Source organism: Halichoerus grypus, chromosome 2, assembly GCF_964656455.1.
Source record: "Halichoerus grypus chromosome 2, mHalGry1.hap1.1, whole genome shotgun sequence".
NCBI lineage: Eukaryota > Metazoa > Chordata > Mammalia > Carnivora > Phocidae > Halichoerus > Halichoerus grypus.
Window position 1 is genome coordinate 131,152,174 of NC_135713.1, and position 18,589 is coordinate 131,170,762.

Here is an 18,589-nt window from a genome sequence, read left to right on the forward strand (position 1 = left end):
GAAACCTACAGAATGGGAGAAGATATTTGCAAATCCTTTATTGATGAGAGATTCGTATCTAGAATAAATAAAGAACTCTTAAAATTCAACAATATAAAGCACAACCCAATTAAAAAATGGGCAAAGCTTTTGAATAGATAACTTGTTCGAAGATCCACACCTGGCCCAAGAAGCTTGTCCCGGCGTGCTCAAGATCATTAATCCTGCTGCTTCCATGAGCAGATTCATCTCTTCCTTCTCCTTTCCCCTTCTTCTTACTCAAAGCTATAGTTGGTTATTCTCTCTTAAGTAGTAGTTTAGTAGAAGGATTACAGTCTTTAGAAACACGTATCCATCTGCCATCAGTTATAGGTTCTTTCCTTGGAGAGGGTTGGTGGTTATGAGTCTAATTAGGGAGCACGCAGAGAAGTAGGAGGATATGGAATGTATAGGTCCCTTCTCTGCGGTGTGTCCCTTGAAGCCGGGCCGCAGGATCCCACGTTAGGTGCAGATTCCGCTGTTGCCTTCCTTTCCTTAGCAGGTAGCATCGTCCTCCTCTGTAGCCAGCCAAGCTATCATTAAATCCTCTCTTGTAGTAAAGACTACGGCTGATGAGTAGCAGTGACTTCTGGTCATGACAGCCCCATCTCCTTATAATGTCCCCTGGGTGCTTAACTGTTTCAGAGCATTGGAGAGAGAACATATTCTCCTGCTGCCCCATGTGCTCCTGATATCAAATAAGTAGTATTTTTTTACGTAGAAGTGGATTTTAAAGGGCATTTAAGGAAAGATATTCAAAAGATCAGCAGTAAAAGCCCTAAAGTCGAGGCACATCTCTGTTCTTTATTGCTGAGGTGTGTAAGGTAAGAATGGTGTTCGTAGACGTTCGTAGGCTGCTGTGTAACTTTCCTGGAATGTAAATTGGCATGTTTATCAGGAGCTCTAATAGACCTACCCTTTGGCCCTGACTGAACTAGATAATCAAGAGGTTGATGATCAGTAATCAATATTATCCAACACGGGAGCAGGAGGTAAGTAAAATTTGTTCCATAGTATGCAGTGATATTTTTAAACAGCCCTTAACAACTTAGGGAGAAGGTGTAAGAGCAAATTAGTTCCTATGATGTCAAGAAAATATAAATGAACAGGAAAGAGATTTGAAGGCGCTGTATCAGATGATGAGGAGAGATTTCATGGTGACTCAGGAGCCGTAGCTTTCTGCCTATTTGATACTTTCTGATTTAAATTTTTAAAAAATTTCTTAACTTTTTTTTATTGTGGTAAAAGAAATGTGTGTGTGTGTATATATATGTTTATATATAGTATATAACAAAATTTACCATTTAAACTATTTTAAGTGTATAGTTCTGTGTCATTAAGTACATTTTCATTGCTCTGCAACCATCACCACCATCCCTCTCCAGAACTTTTTTGTTTTCCCAATTTTATCCTCATTAAAAACGAACTCCCCAGTTCTGCCATCCTCCAGCCCTTGGCAACCATCATTCTGCTTTCTTTCTCCGTGGATTTGACCAGTCTGAGAACCTCCTATGAGTAGTGTCACCACGCGGTATTTGTCCTTCTGTGGCTGGCTGGCTCTACATAGTATGTCTTAAAGGTGGTGGCATGTCATAATCTTCCTTTTTAGAGCTGGATAATATTTTTGTTTATTTGCTCAGTTTTTGATGGACCCTTGGGTTGTTTCCACCTTTTAGCTATTGGTTAAGGACCCAGAAGTAGATTGCTAGGTCATATGGTAATTCTCTGTTTAATATCTTGGCAGATTACACAGTTTCCCAGACTTACAGTTTCAGGGGGTATAATTTCACAATGAGAGAAAAGTTACAAGACGAACACAAGGAATTCCTGGGTACCTTTAATGAAATTCACCCAATGGCTTGTGTTGCCCCATTTATCATTTTCTCTCTCCAGCATGCACACACGCACATAAACTGTGGGTGCTTATTGGTTTATTTTTAACCTTTGAAGAAATGCTGAAAACATTGTGTTTCTTTACCACTAAATATTTTAGTGTATATCTTAGGAGTACGGACATTGTGCTATATAAGCTTGGTACAGTTATGAAAATCAAGACATGGATGCAATGCTCATGCTACATTTGGAATCTGAAAATAAATTAAGAACATAATTGACATAGGCTGTGATTTCAGGCCCTCTTGCAGTGTGCGTTAAATACTGAAATGGGCTTTAATGTGTGTTTGTGTTTTTAAAGGGAGAAGTTTGTTAGAACTTGGAGGAAACAATGCCATTATTGGTAAGGCTGCCTTTCATTTATTTTCTGTTCAGAATAGCTTTGGTAGCCACGGTGAACATAAAGGACTCAAAAAGAAACTCATCCTTCCTCTGTTGTGTCCGTCTAAGACGTAAGTTTGGCTTTCAGGATTTACTTGTGAGACAGGACACAAAGGTTTGAAGGCAGAGATGACTAGGAAGGACAGGTATTCATGTTGGAAAACGCTACTTGGGGCTTAGAGCTTGTGCCCGAGACTTTCTGGTGCGACATGGTTTCTTTCTTTTCCTTCTCCTGCTTTCTGAAAACTGCCCACATGTTTCTCTAGAATAAGTAATTCTTACACAACTTCCTGATTCCTTTATATTTTAAAAAATTAGCTTGTCTGTAATGAAATATTGAGTGCTTTTATACTGGGAAGGAGTCCTTCCTTAAAGCATTGCATCGTTTACCTGTAGGCTTGGAATTGACTTGATTGTCTTTTTCGGTTGTTGGGCACAGAAGGAAAGAGGCTACCAGCCTATTCTGGATAATGGACATCAGTAGGGTGATTGCTTGATAGAAGCATGGATTTTGTGATAAAAAGCAAAATTTGGTAATTTGCATATTGCCATCATCATCATCATGTGTAAATGCCTATATATTTGTGGTGTGCACCAGAAATTTAAAAAGACTGTGGTGATGGCTTTATTCTGGTTGAACCCATCTGGTTAAAGAGTGTTCATTCAAAAATATAGTTAGCATTTAGCGAGCGCTGGGTTTCACAGATACTGTGTTCAGCTCTTTCATCTGAGTTATTTCCTTTAATCCCCACAGTAATCCCGTGAGGTACATACCACTATTAATCTCCTTTGACATCTGTACTGGGGTTAAGACCTTAGAGCTCATTATTCTGCTCTTATGTAATCCTCCCTGGAAGAAAAGTTGCCCCCGTGATGTGAGCATGCTTCTAGCACAGGGGAAATGCTGATAGTCTATTACTGAGCCTTCGAGGACATCACTTAGTACTAGTTAGCAAGTCTACTTGGCGACACTGATGGGTATCTGTTTTGTCTCTCTAAGCCTTTGAGGATGCGGACCTCAGCTTAGTTGTTCCATCGGCTCTCTTCGCAGCAGTGGGGACAGCTGGGCAGAGGTGTACCACCGCGAGGCGCCTGGTGAGTGTGTCTGCGAGGGCACATGACGTCGGATGACGTTGTCTTCAAACCCCACTTAGGATCACATTGTACTGTTAGGATGTGGTGTAGAAGTACTGCTAGGAAAATGTATTCTGCAGACGTGGTTGGCACATCTGTGGTCCGGTTACTCTCTTCCTTGCTCAAGGCAGATGGTGCTGATCAACCAGGGACTTTGCCTCACCCTCCACCCCAAACTAAAAGTGGACTCACACTCATTGATTGCAGTTTGACTGGGGAATGAGACCTGTTTTCAGTCTTAAACCTAGAACAATATGGACAAAGTCCAATGTCACTTAGAGAATAAAATCAGCTAAAAGTTTGGAGAATTTGCAAATCATTTGCTAAAAGATTGCCTTGGTTTTTTCATAAAAACACTTTAAGTAGTAAAATATTATTAAGATTTTAATTTTGGGCCTGTAAGTCTGGTATTAGATCTAGACTTGATATGGCATGGTTTATTGAAAAGCAGACGACTTTGTTGTCTCTGTATGAATATATAGTCTGCACACGAACGTATAGAACACGTCAGTATTACGAGCATATAGGGAGGATGTGGTTTAGCATCCGTGTGTGGGGTTTGGAAGGTTTAATCTCCATACTTAGATTTGAGCTAGATTTCAGTTTTGTGTGGGATACAACCCTGATGTTCATGACTTTGTGTTTTTATTCTCACCCATAGTGAGAATGAACCAATTCTTTATAAGGTTGACATAATGTAAATTAGAATAAAAGATACCTGGAAAGTAAGTCTCCTTTTTCTGTAACTTTTCATATTCATTTTTCATGTATTTTACAACAATTGATTATCTATCTGTATTTCCTTCGTTGTTCCATAGTTGAAGCTCTCAAAAAAAATCTGAGATAGGATGTTCATAGAACATTTACAATGTATTGAATTTGTTTGCTTTAAACATTTACTACGCTAACGCTAAGACAGAAATCGGTACTTCAAAAGATAATCACATGGTAAAATTTGAAATGAGATGGAAGTCAAGCATTTGTCTATTCGGTTGAGTTTTACTTTCCTTTGTGTGTTGGGGCAAGTGTACATAATCAGGCTTTATATTTAGTGTTAAATGTTAGAGGATGTTATTAGTCACTGCCCAGATTGGTTTCCATAGGGACAGTTAATGGTATGTAGAAAAATCCATTCCAGTACTGTGGACCTCTCCGTGACTGTCGATCATTTGTTACATGGAGACCAACCCAGAGAATGGATGGCTTGACAAGTTCATCTCTGTCGGTGGGAGCAGAGCATGGAACTTACATCCTACCTCGAGTCTCGAGTGAGTCCAAGGGCGGTGCTCCTGGTTGAGGCCTCCCTCCCGAGCCCTACTTGGCCTGAGGCTGAGGGCGTGTTACACAGCATCAGTAGCCCGACTATTCTGCTATGATGTCTAGTCACCACAGGGACAGGTAAACCTGAGGTTCTCTGGTAATTAAGATGTCAAACGCTCTAGAACCAAAACAGGCTTAATTGATGTGTGAAGCTTGGCCAGATAGGTCCTTAGAAACTTGATAAAGACATCACCTAAAATTTTTTTCTAACATCCACCAAGTGGAAATTATTTTGCCTTAATGTAGTTAATATTAGAATTAGAAATTATCTAATACATTATTTGCTTATGTTTTCAGAGGTCATAGTGTTTAAAAACCATTATGAGTTGCAAATCAGTACAATTATGGAAAGTTTCACATTGTTAACAAATTTGTACGTTTGACTATTCTCCTGAATGTTTCTTTTTTCACTTAGTTTTTACACGAAAGCATCCATGATGAAGTTGTAAATAGACTTAAAAAGGCCTATGCTCAGATCCGTGTGGGGAACCCATGGGACTGTGAGTATCTGGTTTATTTCAAAGATGTTCGTTTTTAACAACTGGTCTTACCAGTGTTTCTGATCTTATACTTGCTGTTTTTCCTTTCCTGAGAGGCCTGAGGATATAAGAAGCAGGGTTATTGGGCACTTGGGGTGTCACGTCCGCTCCTAGCTTAGGATCCTCAGTGCTTGATGTCAGCTGGTGGGTGAGCTTAGGACGTGGTGTTCCGATGGGATGACTCAGATGAGCTTTTCTCTCTTCACTTTTAAAACTCCGTGCAAGCCACGAGCATCCTCGTGGAAGGCTGCACCTAGCTGACTTGCCTGCTTCCACTTCTGCCTTCCAGAGAAGCCAGAGTGATTTTTTTTTCTTTTAATGTAATTAGATGACAAATCACATTCCTGCTTCCTACACTCCAGTGACTGCTAACTGCTCTTCAGCTAAAACCTGGATTCCTTCCCAGTCCCTCTGGATCCGGCTCACAGTCTCTCATGATGGGACCTCTGCCTCCCCCTCTTACCCACCCTGACTCCTGTGTACCATTCGCTCCTTTGCTCCCTGAGCTCCAGCTTCTCCATCCTTCTCGTGGAGCTCCGAGTGTCCCAGGCTCCGTCCTGCTGCCCTTTCCATTGGAAATGCTCTTCACCCGGCTTTTCCCATGCCTGGTGCTCTTAAGGTGCCACCTCCTCACTGCGGCGTACCTGAATCCCCTTCTTCCTCTGTCCCCTGGTCCCCTTTAAGGCTCTGGATTCCAACAGCATCCGTCTCTTCCCATTGAATTCCACAGCAGCTTCTGAGCCTGTGAAGTTTTTAGAGAATGATCTCATGGTCGTGAATAAATGGAACTTATGTTTTTTTTTTTTTTTTAAGATTTTATTTATTTATCTGACAGAGAGAGAGACACAGCGAGAGAGGGAACACAAGCAGGGGGAGTGGGAGAGGGAGAAGCAGGCTCCCCGCTGAGCAGGGAGCCCGATGCGGGGCTTGATCCCAGGACCCTGGAATCGTGACCTGAGCCGAAGGCAGACGCTTCACTGACTGAGCCACCCAGGCCCCCCGGATCTTAAGTTTTAATGCAGTGCTCTGATTCTTTGATAGCCATTCCTTTAACCCAGGGGTTGACAGATTTGGCCTGCCCCCTGTTCATGTAGAGAAACTTTGTCAGGACACAGCCCCACCCCCTGGTTTCCGTGTCTTCTGTGGCTACTTTCGCCCCCCTCGCAGAGATGAGCGGTTGTGGTAGAGACCATACGTCCTGCAGAGGATTCAGTATTTCCTGTCCTTTTACTGGGAAAGGTTGCGGACTCCTGCCCTACACTGGAGGGCTGTATGAAGAGATGGGGCTGTTCATTGGGAGAGCTCGTCTAACAATAAAATGATGCCATTCAGGGTGAGATTAAGAGCATTCCTTTTTCTGTGCAGCTAATGTTCTCTATGGGCCACTCCACACCAAACAGGCAGTGAACATGTTTCTGGGAGCAGTGGAGGAAGCAAAGAAAGAAGGTGGCACCGTGGTCTATGGTGGCAAGGTAATGACGCCTGAGCTTAGTAGTGACACAGTTTTGCTTCCTTAGGCACGAGCAGGGCTCTGGGCAGATGGGGGAAGGGTCTCCTGCTGTCTTGTCTTTTCTCCATCCCTCTTAGAAGGGGGAAATCGGTGTTTTGGTGCCTGACAACATGAAATGCATGGAACACTTCTGGAAGGACGCACAGGAAACTCAGAGCCGTGGTTGTTGTTGAATTGAGTCCCTGGGAATTTGTATGGAAGGGAGACCTCCTTTTCCTGGGACAGTAAAAGACTTTGTGTTCAGAGCAGTCAGAATCCGTATTTAGTGGTTGCTTTTAAAAGGCAGGGTATCGAAAACGGGATCCTAGGTAGTTTGGTCATAATAGGCGTCTTTGCTGCCAGCATTTTTACCAAAAACATTATTGTTGCATAACTAATTGGTTAGAAAGGCAATGTTGGCATAAAGGGTAATGAAAATAATGAGCATAACTGGTTGGCTGTTTGTTTGGTCAGTATGTTAGTCTAAGCAGTGGATTGACAGTTGGGTTTCATTTCTCCATTGATGTAGTATTCCCATTTTTATACTATATAAATCTTAGCCCTCATGATGGTCTATGCAGTGGTGCAGAGTTTTGAACTCCTTTCCCACAGAACCATGGACTTTGCACTTCCCATAGAACTCTGAAGTGTCTGTCAACGGATACGTGAGAACATGCCAAGGACAAACAACGGTGTAGAAGACTTTCACAGCGCAATACAAAGCTCAGTTAGAAGTGTGCATCCTGGTATTTAGAAACTGATAACCTCTCTTAACAAAGGAAGAAATTTTAGCAAAAAAAAAAAGAAAAACGAGGAGTCAAATCAATAAGCAAGAAAATGTGTAATACTATAAATGAGTGATTTTGAAGACAAGTAATTAAGTACAATCCACAAAATCAGTTATTTGGACAGTATTGACTAACCTACAGGTTTTTTTTTTTTTTAAGAATTTATTTCAGAGAGAGAAAGAGCACAAGCAGGGTGGGGGAGGGGCAAAGGGAGAGGGAGAAGCAGACTCCCCACAGAGCAGGGAGCCCCCCACGCGGGGCTTGATCCCAGGACGCTGAGATCATAACCTGAGCCAAAGGCAGACGCTTCACTAACTGAGCCACCCAGATACTCCACTGGGTCATTAAAACAATAGAAATTCACTTTGCTCACCGTTCTTGGGACTGAGTCTGAAGTCAGGGTGCTGGCAGGGTTGGTTTCTGGTGAGGCCTTTGTTCCTGGCACACCATGCACACGACCTCCTCCTCAGTGTCCACGCATTGAGTGTGGAGAGAATAAGTCTCTGGTATCTCTTTTTGTAAGGACTTCTATTCTGTCAGATTCAGGCCCCACCCATGTGACCTCATTTAACTTTAATTACTTGCTTAAAGGTCTGTCTCCAATTTCAGTCACACTGTGGGGGTTAAGGCTTCCACGTAGGAATTTGGGGATGGGGTATATAATACAGTCTTGAGACAGTATAGATGACCTGTTTTTACATTATATAAACTTTTTAAAAAGCCACCTGTCACTTTTTTCAGTGTCACTTGCTCACGTCACATGTCACAGCTTTTGCTCCTTCACTCCTTTTTCTATTTTTCTCTGACCAACTAAGTTAGTATCAACAGGAGACAGAGAAGATTTTTGTTCATGGTGGGAAGTTACTTTGGGGAAACAATTTATCTGTATAAATGGTGTTTTTTTTTTTCTCTCCTCTAAGTATAGGGAAAGCTTGTGTCCTCTGACCCGAAGTACCAGAAAGCAAAATGCCTTCATTCTCATTACTTTATTTCTCTACTGAAGGTCATGGATCGCCCTGGCAATTATGTAGAACCGACAATTGTGACAGGTCTGGCCCACAACGCGTCCATTGCACACACAGAGACGTTTGCTCCGATTCTTTACGTCTTTAAATTCAAGGTAAAAATGGATTCTGTTTCCCTTTTCTTGAGTTTGATGTTGAAACAACTGCGAAGACGAAAGAAAATGAAGGTATATGAAATTACACTCGGTTAGCCTTTCGGGAGGTTTTAGGAAGTCACTGTGATAGTAGGAGTTTGAAGGTGAAGGCTAAACCGTGATGAGATGAACACTATATACTGTGGAACATGTCGGGCTCGCTGTCAGGGAGACCAAGGCAGGCTGAGCACCGGATTGGAATTTATGGAGACTGGCTCTCCTTCACGTGTCACGTGTTCTGAGGTGTGTGGGCCTGATGCGCAGCTTCCACACGGAAGGGACCCGATAGTCCCATAGCCTGAGTGCTGAGTATCAGCAGACAAATGAGAAGCTACATGAGCGATCTAAGACTTATAGTTGTAACCTGTATCCATGGAGAGACTGGGGGTTTTAGCAGACGGAAAGAGCTAGAGGGTCTCCTTTCCCACCATGAGACAGGCCCAAGCCATGCCAGCAGATATTTGGCAATCGAATCAAGGTTTGAATGTGCCATGATTAATAGTTAAACTATAATAATGAGAATCACATCTTTTTGCAATTATAGTATTGCTTTTTATTTTTAAAAGATTTTATTTATTTATTTTGACAGAGCGAGAGAGAGCACAAGTAGGCAGAGCGGCAGGCAGAGGGAGAGGGAGAAGCAGGCTTCTCACTGAGCAGGGAGCCCGATGTGGGGCTCGATCCCAGGACCCTGGGATCATGACCTGAGCCGAGGGCAGACGCTGAACGACTGAGCCACCCAGGCGCCCCAGGACTGCTTTTTAAAAACCTTGATTTAAATCGTCTTAGTATTGTTTCACGTCATGTGACTAGAGAGGATAATTGTATGTTTTGTACTGTGTGTATGTGAGTGAATTCTTGAGTAAATTATTTAGTGTATCTTGCCTAATCTGTAAATTGGGGATAATATAAAACCTGTATCATTGGATGAGGATTAAATAACCTAAATGCATGCAAAGTGCTTAGGTCAGTGGGTTGCATATAGTAGGAGCTCAGTAAATATTGGCTCCTAGATGTAGCAGCTTGAATGGAAGCCTGTCCTCCTCTCTGTTTCTCAGAGTACAGTTAAGGGAAAACCCCACAAAGCTGTGTATAAGAGAAACAGTAAGAGATGGAGATTTTAGTTTACTTTTGTGCGCTGAAATTATACTGGTACATCTCATGAAATGTACCATCGTGAACTTTGACCTGAATACTGCGTCCTCTAACATCTTCCATTGTCTGTCCTTTCAGAATGAAGAAGAAGTCTTTGCTTGGAATAATGAAGTGAAACAGGGACTTTCAAGTAGCATCTTTACCAAGGATTTGGGCAGAATCTTTCGCTGGCTTGGGTATAATTTGTCTATTTTGGGAATTTACATAAGCCTAATTTGTGTGGTGAATGGGCTTACAAAAAAGAAAACGAAACCATCGTAGTTGAAAGACCATTTTTGAGCATCGAGAGTCTTAGAGGTTTTGTTTGGGTTTTTTTTGTTTGTTTTGTTTCTTAATTTCCTGTATGTTGCTCTCAACCATGCTTCCCTTTCTACACACAGACCGAAAGGATCAGACTGTGGCATTGTGAACGTCAACATCCCCACGAGTGGGGCTGAGATTGGAGGTGCATTCGGTATGTAGAGAATCCTTTTCCATGCTGGGGGCAGTGTGTTAGACCGTCGGGGTATCATAACATGACACCATGGCATTGGTGGCTTGGACAACAGAAACTGACGTTCTCAAGTCCAAGGTTAAGGTGTTGGCGGGGCTGGTTTCTGCTGAGGCCTCTCTTCAGCCCTTATGTGGCCTTTTCTCTGTGCCTGCCCGTACATCCCTGGTGCCTCTTCCCTTCCTAGGACACCAGTCCTATTATAGGGCCATACCTTTATCACTCCTTTTTTGGGCTTACGACTTCTACCTTAATTATCTCCTTGAAAGTCCTTTTGCCAAATACAGCAAAGTATTGGAAGTTAGGTTTTTAACATAGGGATTTGGGGAGGGGACACCATTTGGGCAGCAAGGGAAAAGCAGTCGTAGCTTTTAGAAAAGTTTGACCAAGAAACCGAAATAATAGAACCTGGTAAGAATCTGGTTAACATGCTTAAGAGGAGCTTACGTGCCACATTCAGAGTGATTGTCCAAGATCCGACTTTTTATTCTCAAACACAGCATCACACTGGAGCCGGGGCCCTTAGCCTAGGATATGTGACCCCTTGAAATGGTGGCATCTCTTTTTTGGGGAGATGGTCTATGACGCAAAGAACATTAAGAACCCCTGGCTTTGGAGATAAGCCAGATTCCGTCACACGAAAAACTCTGGTTTTGGGTTGCAAAGGGATGTGGTAAGTGTTAAACATTAGCTTTTATTTTAGATAAAATACCAACTTGTTTTTTTACACTGGGTTCTGCTTGTATTTTCTCATAATAAGCCTTGAGTTCTTAATGCTTAAAGTGGTTAATAGTTTTTTTTTTTTTTAAAGCCATTCCAACTAACAATTGTGTGTTAAGCATTACAACCAAAAACGAGGGAAAGTATAGTGAAAACAGATTACCTTGTTTATACTTACATATATGTCTATATATGTGTAGAGGAAAACACACATGCATTAATATCTCCAACAGTTTAAATCGTTCAAGGCAGTTTTTAATGTTTCAGCCCAGTGTTTGCTGCCCTTACTATTCAGTGTGCCAACTTTGATGAAAGGCTCCTGCTTTCCTTCAGGCTCGGCCCTGGTGGCCTGCATGCACCAGTGTGTCCGTCTCTCCCCCTGCAGGCCTTTATTCCATTTGTAGCCCACACTTCTTTGTGCACCTGACTCTTCTCCCTTGGAGCCTGCCCAAGTTATAATTTTTAAATGGGAAAGGGGGTTCTCCCACTTTTCTATTCCGGCTTCATTCCCAGCAGCAACTACTTTGAGTAAATTTACTTTTTTTTTTTTTCCTTACTTTTTTTACTTTTTATTTATTAGTTATAAGCAATCTCTACATCCATCGTGGGGCTGGAACTCACAGCCCTTAGATCCAGAGCGGCGTGTTTCACCAACTGAGCCAGCCAGGTGCCCCTACTTCAGTTTTTCAAAGTAGGGTGCTTTAACTGTTTACTCTTTCTCCACTTTAGACATTATTTGTTGACTCTCTGTTAGCGTAGATGAACTTTCTTAAACCTTCCTCTTCTGTGTGTGTGGCATGATGTTATCATGCTCGGTGAGGTCAAGAGGAAACCAGAGGAACCAACCATGCTTCTCCGTGTCCTCCCCCTCAGAGTCACACAGGATGTGCTCCATTCTTCCAGCAATGGATCGGGACGACAAACGTGACATGTCATCTACCAGGAAAACTCATGAGAGACTCAGCACCCAAGGCTTTTGTTGGGGGCTGGTCACCCAGGCCTCCTTTCCCTGGCATATACCGAAACTCCAGACTCCCTGAAGGAGAAAGCAGGGGTTTAACATAAACCATATTGTTCCAAAACAGCTGAGGTCCCGTGAGACACTTTTATCATTTAGGAGAAGTTTAATGTCCGTGGAGGGAACTATTTAGCAGCCAGGTTCCCACAGGCAGCAACATTGCAAGCAGACCTGCTGTGTCTTTCCTGCACAGTTTGCAATAATTTTTCCTCAGACTTTTGCAGTTGTTATTCATTTGCATTATGATTTCTGGTATCGTGGATGAAGAGCCCAGTCCACTTTGATTTCCAATCTCTCTTTTTTTATTTTTTCCTATTTATGTCAGTGGAGGTCTTTGTACAAATTTTTCTTGGACATTGGGCCAGTGATTAGCTTTAGAGTATTGGGGCTCATAATTTTCAGGGTTGGGGTGTTTTTGCTAGTTCTGTTTTGGTAGTATTTTTGACAAATTTTTTCCCTTCCACTTTTTCTCTCTCTCTTTTTTTTTAAGGTTTTTTTAGAGAGAGAATGTTGAGGGGGAGGGGCATAGGGATAGGGAGGGTGAGAATCTCAGACTCCATGCTGAGCCTGACTTGGGGCTCCATCTCACGACCCTGAGATCGTGACCTGAGCTGAAACCAACAGTCAGACACTTAATCGACTGAGCCACCGAGGTGCCCCTGCTTTTTAAAGTAATCTCTGTACCCAGTATGCGGCTTGAATTTAAAACCCTGAGATCAAGAGTTGCATGCTCTACTGACTGAGCCAGCCAGGCACCCCAATTTTTCTAATTACTGGAACTATTACTTGAATGTTACTCTTGAAGAATTGTCTAATTTTGTTATCTTTTCTCTCCTATTTTCCATCTTTTTTTTTTTATATGGGAGATTTCCTCATTTTTTTTTAAAGATTTTTTTAATTTAATTTATTTTAAAGATCTATTTACTTTAGAGAGAAGAGAGAGAGTGCCTGCGTGCTGGGTGAGGGGCAGAGGGAGAGGGAGAGAGAGAATCTCAAGGAGACTCCCCGATGAGCGCAGAGCCCAACACAGGGCTCGATCCCATGACCCTGAGATCATGACCTGAGCCAAAATCAAGAGTCAGACGCTTAATCGGCTGAGCCACCCAGGTGCCCCTAGGATTTTATTTTTAAGTAATCTCTATCCCCAACGTGGGGCTCAAACTCACAATCCCGAGATCAGGAGTTGCACACTGCACTGACTGAGCCAGCCAGGCACCTGCTCAGATTTTTCTTCTAGCTCTTCTGTTGAGTGTTTTCTCCTGTGCTGTTACTAAAAACACCACCAAGACTTGTGCTTTGATGGCACGTTGTACATAGTACCCTTTTATTGTTTTATGGACTCATTACCTTCTTATGATATAAGGACATTCATGTTATATTTCAGAATATTATAAAAGCAGTGTATATATGTTGTTGAAAATTGTGTATAGCTAAGCTTAAATGAGAAAATTCTATTTCCACTGTCCAGAAGTTTCCCATCTTAATATCTGGTCTAATGGTAAGGTTGGTTTTCTTTTGTTTCTGGCAAATTTGTTGCCTCTTTATTCCTTTTGGGGTTTTTTTTTTTTTTTCTCCTCTTAGTTCTTTTTTCCTGTTTATTTGGTCTCTGTCTTTTGTTTGTAGAGGAGATACTCTGAGCTAAATGGGAGCTCATTGGTCAGGTAGCTCTGGTCTCCTTTCGGTGTGTTTCTCTCCGTGCTCCCAAGAAGAGGCTGCACCCGGAGAAACTGCTCACGATCTGTGAACTTCTTGTGTATTTGTCTAGGAGGAGAAAAGCACACTGGAGGTGGCCGGGAGTCTGGTAGCGATGCCTGGAAACAGTACATGAGAAGATCCACTTGGTAAGAAAAGGCTTTGGGAGGGTCGGTTTGAGCTTTGAGCCATTGGAATGTGCTTTTCCGTGCGGCTTCACTTCAGTTTGGTTTTGTAACGAACTGCAGCTGTCCCCTCCCAGGGCATCCATCCTGTACTGTTACTTGTCTCCCTTTCTTGTCCCACTTCAGCTAGTGCCCAGGGCTCGACTGTGAAACCGTCTCAGTGGTGGTTTCTGTCTGGAGACACCAGAGGAGCAGGACATTGGAGGGTCAACCAGTAGGAGAGAGTGGGAGAAGCTGTACTTTCAGTTTTCTCCTTGGGTGGGGCCACCACCCTTGCAGATGGTAGGAGCAATAGCAGAGGGGAGGTGTGCAGGGCCCCTGCAGGCCACAGGAGTGAGCATGGCTTGTGACGGTGCATTAGCTCGTTTACCCAGCACACCAGTGGCTAGTGCAGGAGCCTGCCTCAGGGAGAATTTTACTAGGAGTTGGTTGTTCTACTTGTATGCTATTTTGGGGTTGGTTTTTTTTTTTTTAATACTTTATTTATTGGGAAGGTACACGAGCTGGGAGACGAGCAGAGGGAGAAGGAGAGAGAGAATCTCGAGCAGACTCACGCTGAGCGCAGAGCCTGATGCAGGGCTGGATCTCACGACCCCGAGATCACAGCCTGAGCCGAAATCCATAGTCGGACACGTAACTGACTGAGCCACCCAGGCGCCCCACTTGTATGCTGTTTTTCCTTTCCCTTAGTTGGAAATATTTTTACCCAACTGTATTAAAACAATAGGTGGGTCAGGCCCATGTGATGTTATGTTATAGAAAGAACACAAGTTGAGGATCCAAGGATGCTCATCTTAGTCTCAATTTATTGCTTCTCACTAGCCCTGTAACCTCAGGTGGATTCCCAAACTTAGCCCCTTAGAGCCTCAGTGACTTGATGTCTGTCTGGAAATTCTGAGGTGCTTTTGGCTGTGCCTTAAGTCCCAGACACATGCACGCTCTCCTGGTTCCCATTCTTGTTGTTGTGGGGTTTTGTTTATTTTTGTTTGTTTGTTTCCTGGTTCCTGTTCTTTGAAATCAATTACGTTCCTTTTACTTTCCTTGCGCACCCGACATCTAGAGTGGATCCCCATATTCTTGTGCCCTGAAGACTATGAATAACATATTGGATACGTGTTTTTCCAGATTTCTGTGTTTCTCTCCTTTGTCTTTTCTCTTTTATAAAACTGGATCTGTACTAACTTTGTTTCGTATCCTAATTTTTTTTTCTTTACCAACTTGTATCTTGGACATTTCACCTTGTTATGTGTATAGAAATGCTAGATTTTCTTAATGGTATAAAACATTCTATATTATGTATGTACTACCGTTCATTGAATTTGTTCATTTTTTTTCCCCCTCTAGTACCATCAACTACAGTAAGGACCTTCCTCTGGCTCAAGGAATCAAGTTTCAGTGAAGGTGACAATAAATTGACATTACTTCAGATTTATAGGCATTTCTTCTAAAGATGAAGAAAATTAAGATTTGCCCTGAATAAATGCATCATTTTGATTACAACAGTGGCTAGTCTCTTAACCCTCAGGCCCCAGCTAAATCAAGAGACTTATTTTTTAAAAATAAAACTAAATTGTCATGACATAGCCATATTTAGTAAAAGATAGGATGAATTTTTTGTTACTAGTAGTTTGTGAGTTTAAGAATTTTTTATTATAATTTAGAAAAAAAAGGAGTAGATGCAATAGGAGGAAATTGGAAAAACAGAATAGAATGGAGAAGAAACTAGAAGTCTTCTGGGTAGATGCAGGAACATCTGCTGAGTGTGAGTAAAGATTGCCGTAGTGAGTATTGACTCACATTAGCCTCTAGCGTGTTTGCAGGGAGTGTGTTCATGTTCCTTGCATGTGGTTTAGCACAGCAAAATGCCCATGTGGAATGACTTGCTCTGTATGAAATGACTAAGGGTCTTTATCACCATTATGACTTCTCTTGCTCATATTGGCTTGTGTCACCGCAAAAAAGATATGCATGGTGGACATAGGTTTTGCACCTGCCAAGGACTCTGCCCGTGTCTATGGAAAGCGTGTCTGGGTTTCTTATGCAGCCTTAGACCATTTTTATAGCTATTACATTTGTGCAGTTGCCCTTGGATTTGTTCCGGGAGAATGACCACTCTGTGTGTGGCAGCATGTGGTTTTTTTGTGAAAGGAGGAAAGTTCGTTTATTCGTGGCTGAGAATCTGCCTCCTTCTCTTGGGAAACTGAGCCTTTGGAGTGGTTCAGCCCAAAGTTGCCTTTGGAGCCCACTTTGGCTCTTGAAGGTCTCCTGTCTTCCTGGCAGTCTACCCTGCCCGGCTGGGTTAGACCTGGGCAGAAGCCTTCCAAGAAGATGACATTTGTAGATAACCTAATGCATCAGGGTGTATGGAGAGATTTGGACGACTGGCAAAGAGTGGGTTGAGTTATGACAGAGAAGTAAGCAAATGAAAAAACGAAGCAATTAAAGATTTATCAGGGTGGGAAAGGTATTCATAATATGTCCCATGGCGTAGCTGGGACTAGGGCTTACCAAGGCATGCTGTTGTCAACCTTGAATATTAATTAAGTGAAATGCTGGTGATAGATACCTGTTGAGAGCATATGGGCAGGAAGAAGTTGGGGTTACATCAAAGAGGCGGACAGTTCCTGTTCTCTAGTGGAAAAGCAGCAATGCCTAAAATTGCAGACGTAAGAAAGAGTTAAGAAAGGTTGATGGAGATAGGGAGGTAAATTCTGAAGAAGTGTTGTCTCAGGAGGATAAATGGGAGGTCAGGTGTGGAGATGGGAGGGATGGCTGTTTCTCAGAACATGTCTTAAGAACTGTTTGATTCTTTAAGTCAAGAGAATGTATAACTTTGATAAAAATTAAAACCCACAAAAAAGAAAATGATGTTGGAGAATGAGGTGCTTGGAATCATGCATTTCCAGCACACACACACACATGCACACACACACTTGTATGCTCCGTATTGACCTAGTTCACCTTGAAACATCTCATGAAATGATCCTGCTGAAAGCCAAATTTTCTCCATTTTTTAAAGTTCATCATAGACTGGATTATGCTATATTGAGATTATCTGTACGTTTAAAAATAAGTAGTTGCTTAAGAAAATCATGCAATTTGGGCATTAACTTTAAAAATCTTGCTATGGCTTTGTTTTGCCTTTTTTATTTTAGGTCACAATGTTTAAGTGTTTTAGCCCTGTCTCAGGGACTGTATTACTATCTGAAGAAAGTAAAGCACCATTTAAAACACTTTTAGGAATCACATGCTGACAGGCCATTGTTATTTTGTGAAATTGTGCAAGGTGATTTTTGATTGAAATATTTTCTTATGTCCTGGGTTTTCCCAGGATGATATTTTTAAACAAATGTTCTAAGATATAAACTGTATCAGTGTTTGTTTTACCTTAAAATTTTTTACATTTATGATTTCTCTCTTCTAGGTTTTTAAGGAGGCTCTCCATCCTCCTGTGTATCTGTTAAAGCCATGATACGGTGGCCAATTTTCTAGCATGCTGGGGTGACTGGCAGATCTAGTCTTACGTATAGAAATCAAGTAAAACTGATTCTGAACGCTTTTTTGGAAACTAATTCTTCATAATTTTTCTACACATGTTTCTAACAATTATGAGCACATATTTTTGTTACAATGCTTATTAAAAAATTTTGTGCTTAAATTGTCCCTCTTTGTCCTTTTTTAGTGACTCAACAAATAAATGTCACTTGTTAGTGTTTTTAACCAAGGAAGTTGAGATACACCTTTGTGTGTGTTGTTAGGGTTGTGTATTTTAAGGTGCTAGGGGCCCTGTACCGCTTCGTGTTGATTACTGTTTCCGTTGAGCCCCTCCTGACTGCTTGCATCTGGTGCTGTCGCCATACTGCCATCTCCTGGCCCCATTGTGGACAAGAAGGCTTGCGGTCAGCATGCCAGTTTCCACCACTGCCGTGAACCCTGAGTGTCTTGGCATCTTGCTGTACTTCTCCAGTCTCTGGAGACAGCATCCCACCGTCTGACCCTGGGATCCTGACTCTTGTAGTTCCATAGGCAGGCATTGGAAGACTTGATTGTCCTGACCTCCATTTTGGGAGGCAGGCACTCATGAGGAAGACCTCACAGAATGGAGCTGAGGCAGTTTTCTCAAAGGAAATAGGGATGCGGTTACTTTTTTCACTCCTCTCTTCCCTGCTATGCAACCAGAGATCATTCTCGTGGCATTCTCTGTCCCTGGGAATGCTGAGGGGACTGAGGAGGCCATGTCCTTGCTCTTCTGCCCTCCTAGCACCTCAGATCTTTCTCCTGTTGCCTGCACTGTAACTTTACTTATCTGCCTGTTTGCTGTAGGCATTTGCGCTGGTGATTGTCTGCAACTTCTACCCTTTCTGTACTTCTCCCCTCTTGCACGTAACTGCTCATGTTTGGTTTTGAGATGTTTGTTGGCCTTAAAGGGAAATTTAAGGGGAAGTGTGAAGACATTAGGTGCCAGGATGTTATTTTTCAGTCCCAGAAAGTGTTGATACATTCTGATGTACTGAAGTTTTGGACTTTTCATGCAATCAAATCTATTGTTTTTTTTTTTTTTTCTTTTAAGATTTTAAGTAGTCTACACACCCAACATGGGGCTCACTC

The 18,589-nt window shown here is 42.3% G+C and overlaps 1 protein-coding gene across 1 annotated transcript in view; it reads left to right on the forward strand.

Annotated features, from left to right (window-relative positions):
* ALDH7A1 (aldehyde dehydrogenase 7 family member A1) overlaps positions 1-17,639 on the forward strand; it is a 41,598-nt gene extending 23,959 nt beyond the window's left edge. The window contains exons 10-19 of the mRNA XM_036070353.2: positions 2,213-2,254; positions 3,293-3,387; positions 5,162-5,246; positions 6,651-6,757; positions 8,566-8,682; positions 9,955-10,052; positions 10,257-10,330; positions 13,870-13,945; positions 15,326-15,382; positions 17,406-17,639. Of these exons, the coding sequence (XP_035926246.2) occupies positions 2,213-2,254; positions 3,293-3,387; positions 5,162-5,246; positions 6,651-6,757; positions 8,566-8,682; positions 9,955-10,052; positions 10,257-10,330; positions 13,870-13,945; positions 15,326-15,380 (749 nt within the window). The 3' untranslated portion in view covers positions 15,381-15,382; positions 17,406-17,639. The remainder of the gene's footprint in view (positions 1-2,212; positions 2,255-3,292; positions 3,388-5,161; positions 5,247-6,650; positions 6,758-8,565; positions 8,683-9,954; positions 10,053-10,256; positions 10,331-13,869; positions 13,946-15,325; positions 15,383-17,405) is intronic.
* The last annotated feature ends 950 nt before the right edge of the window (positions 17,640-18,589 follow it).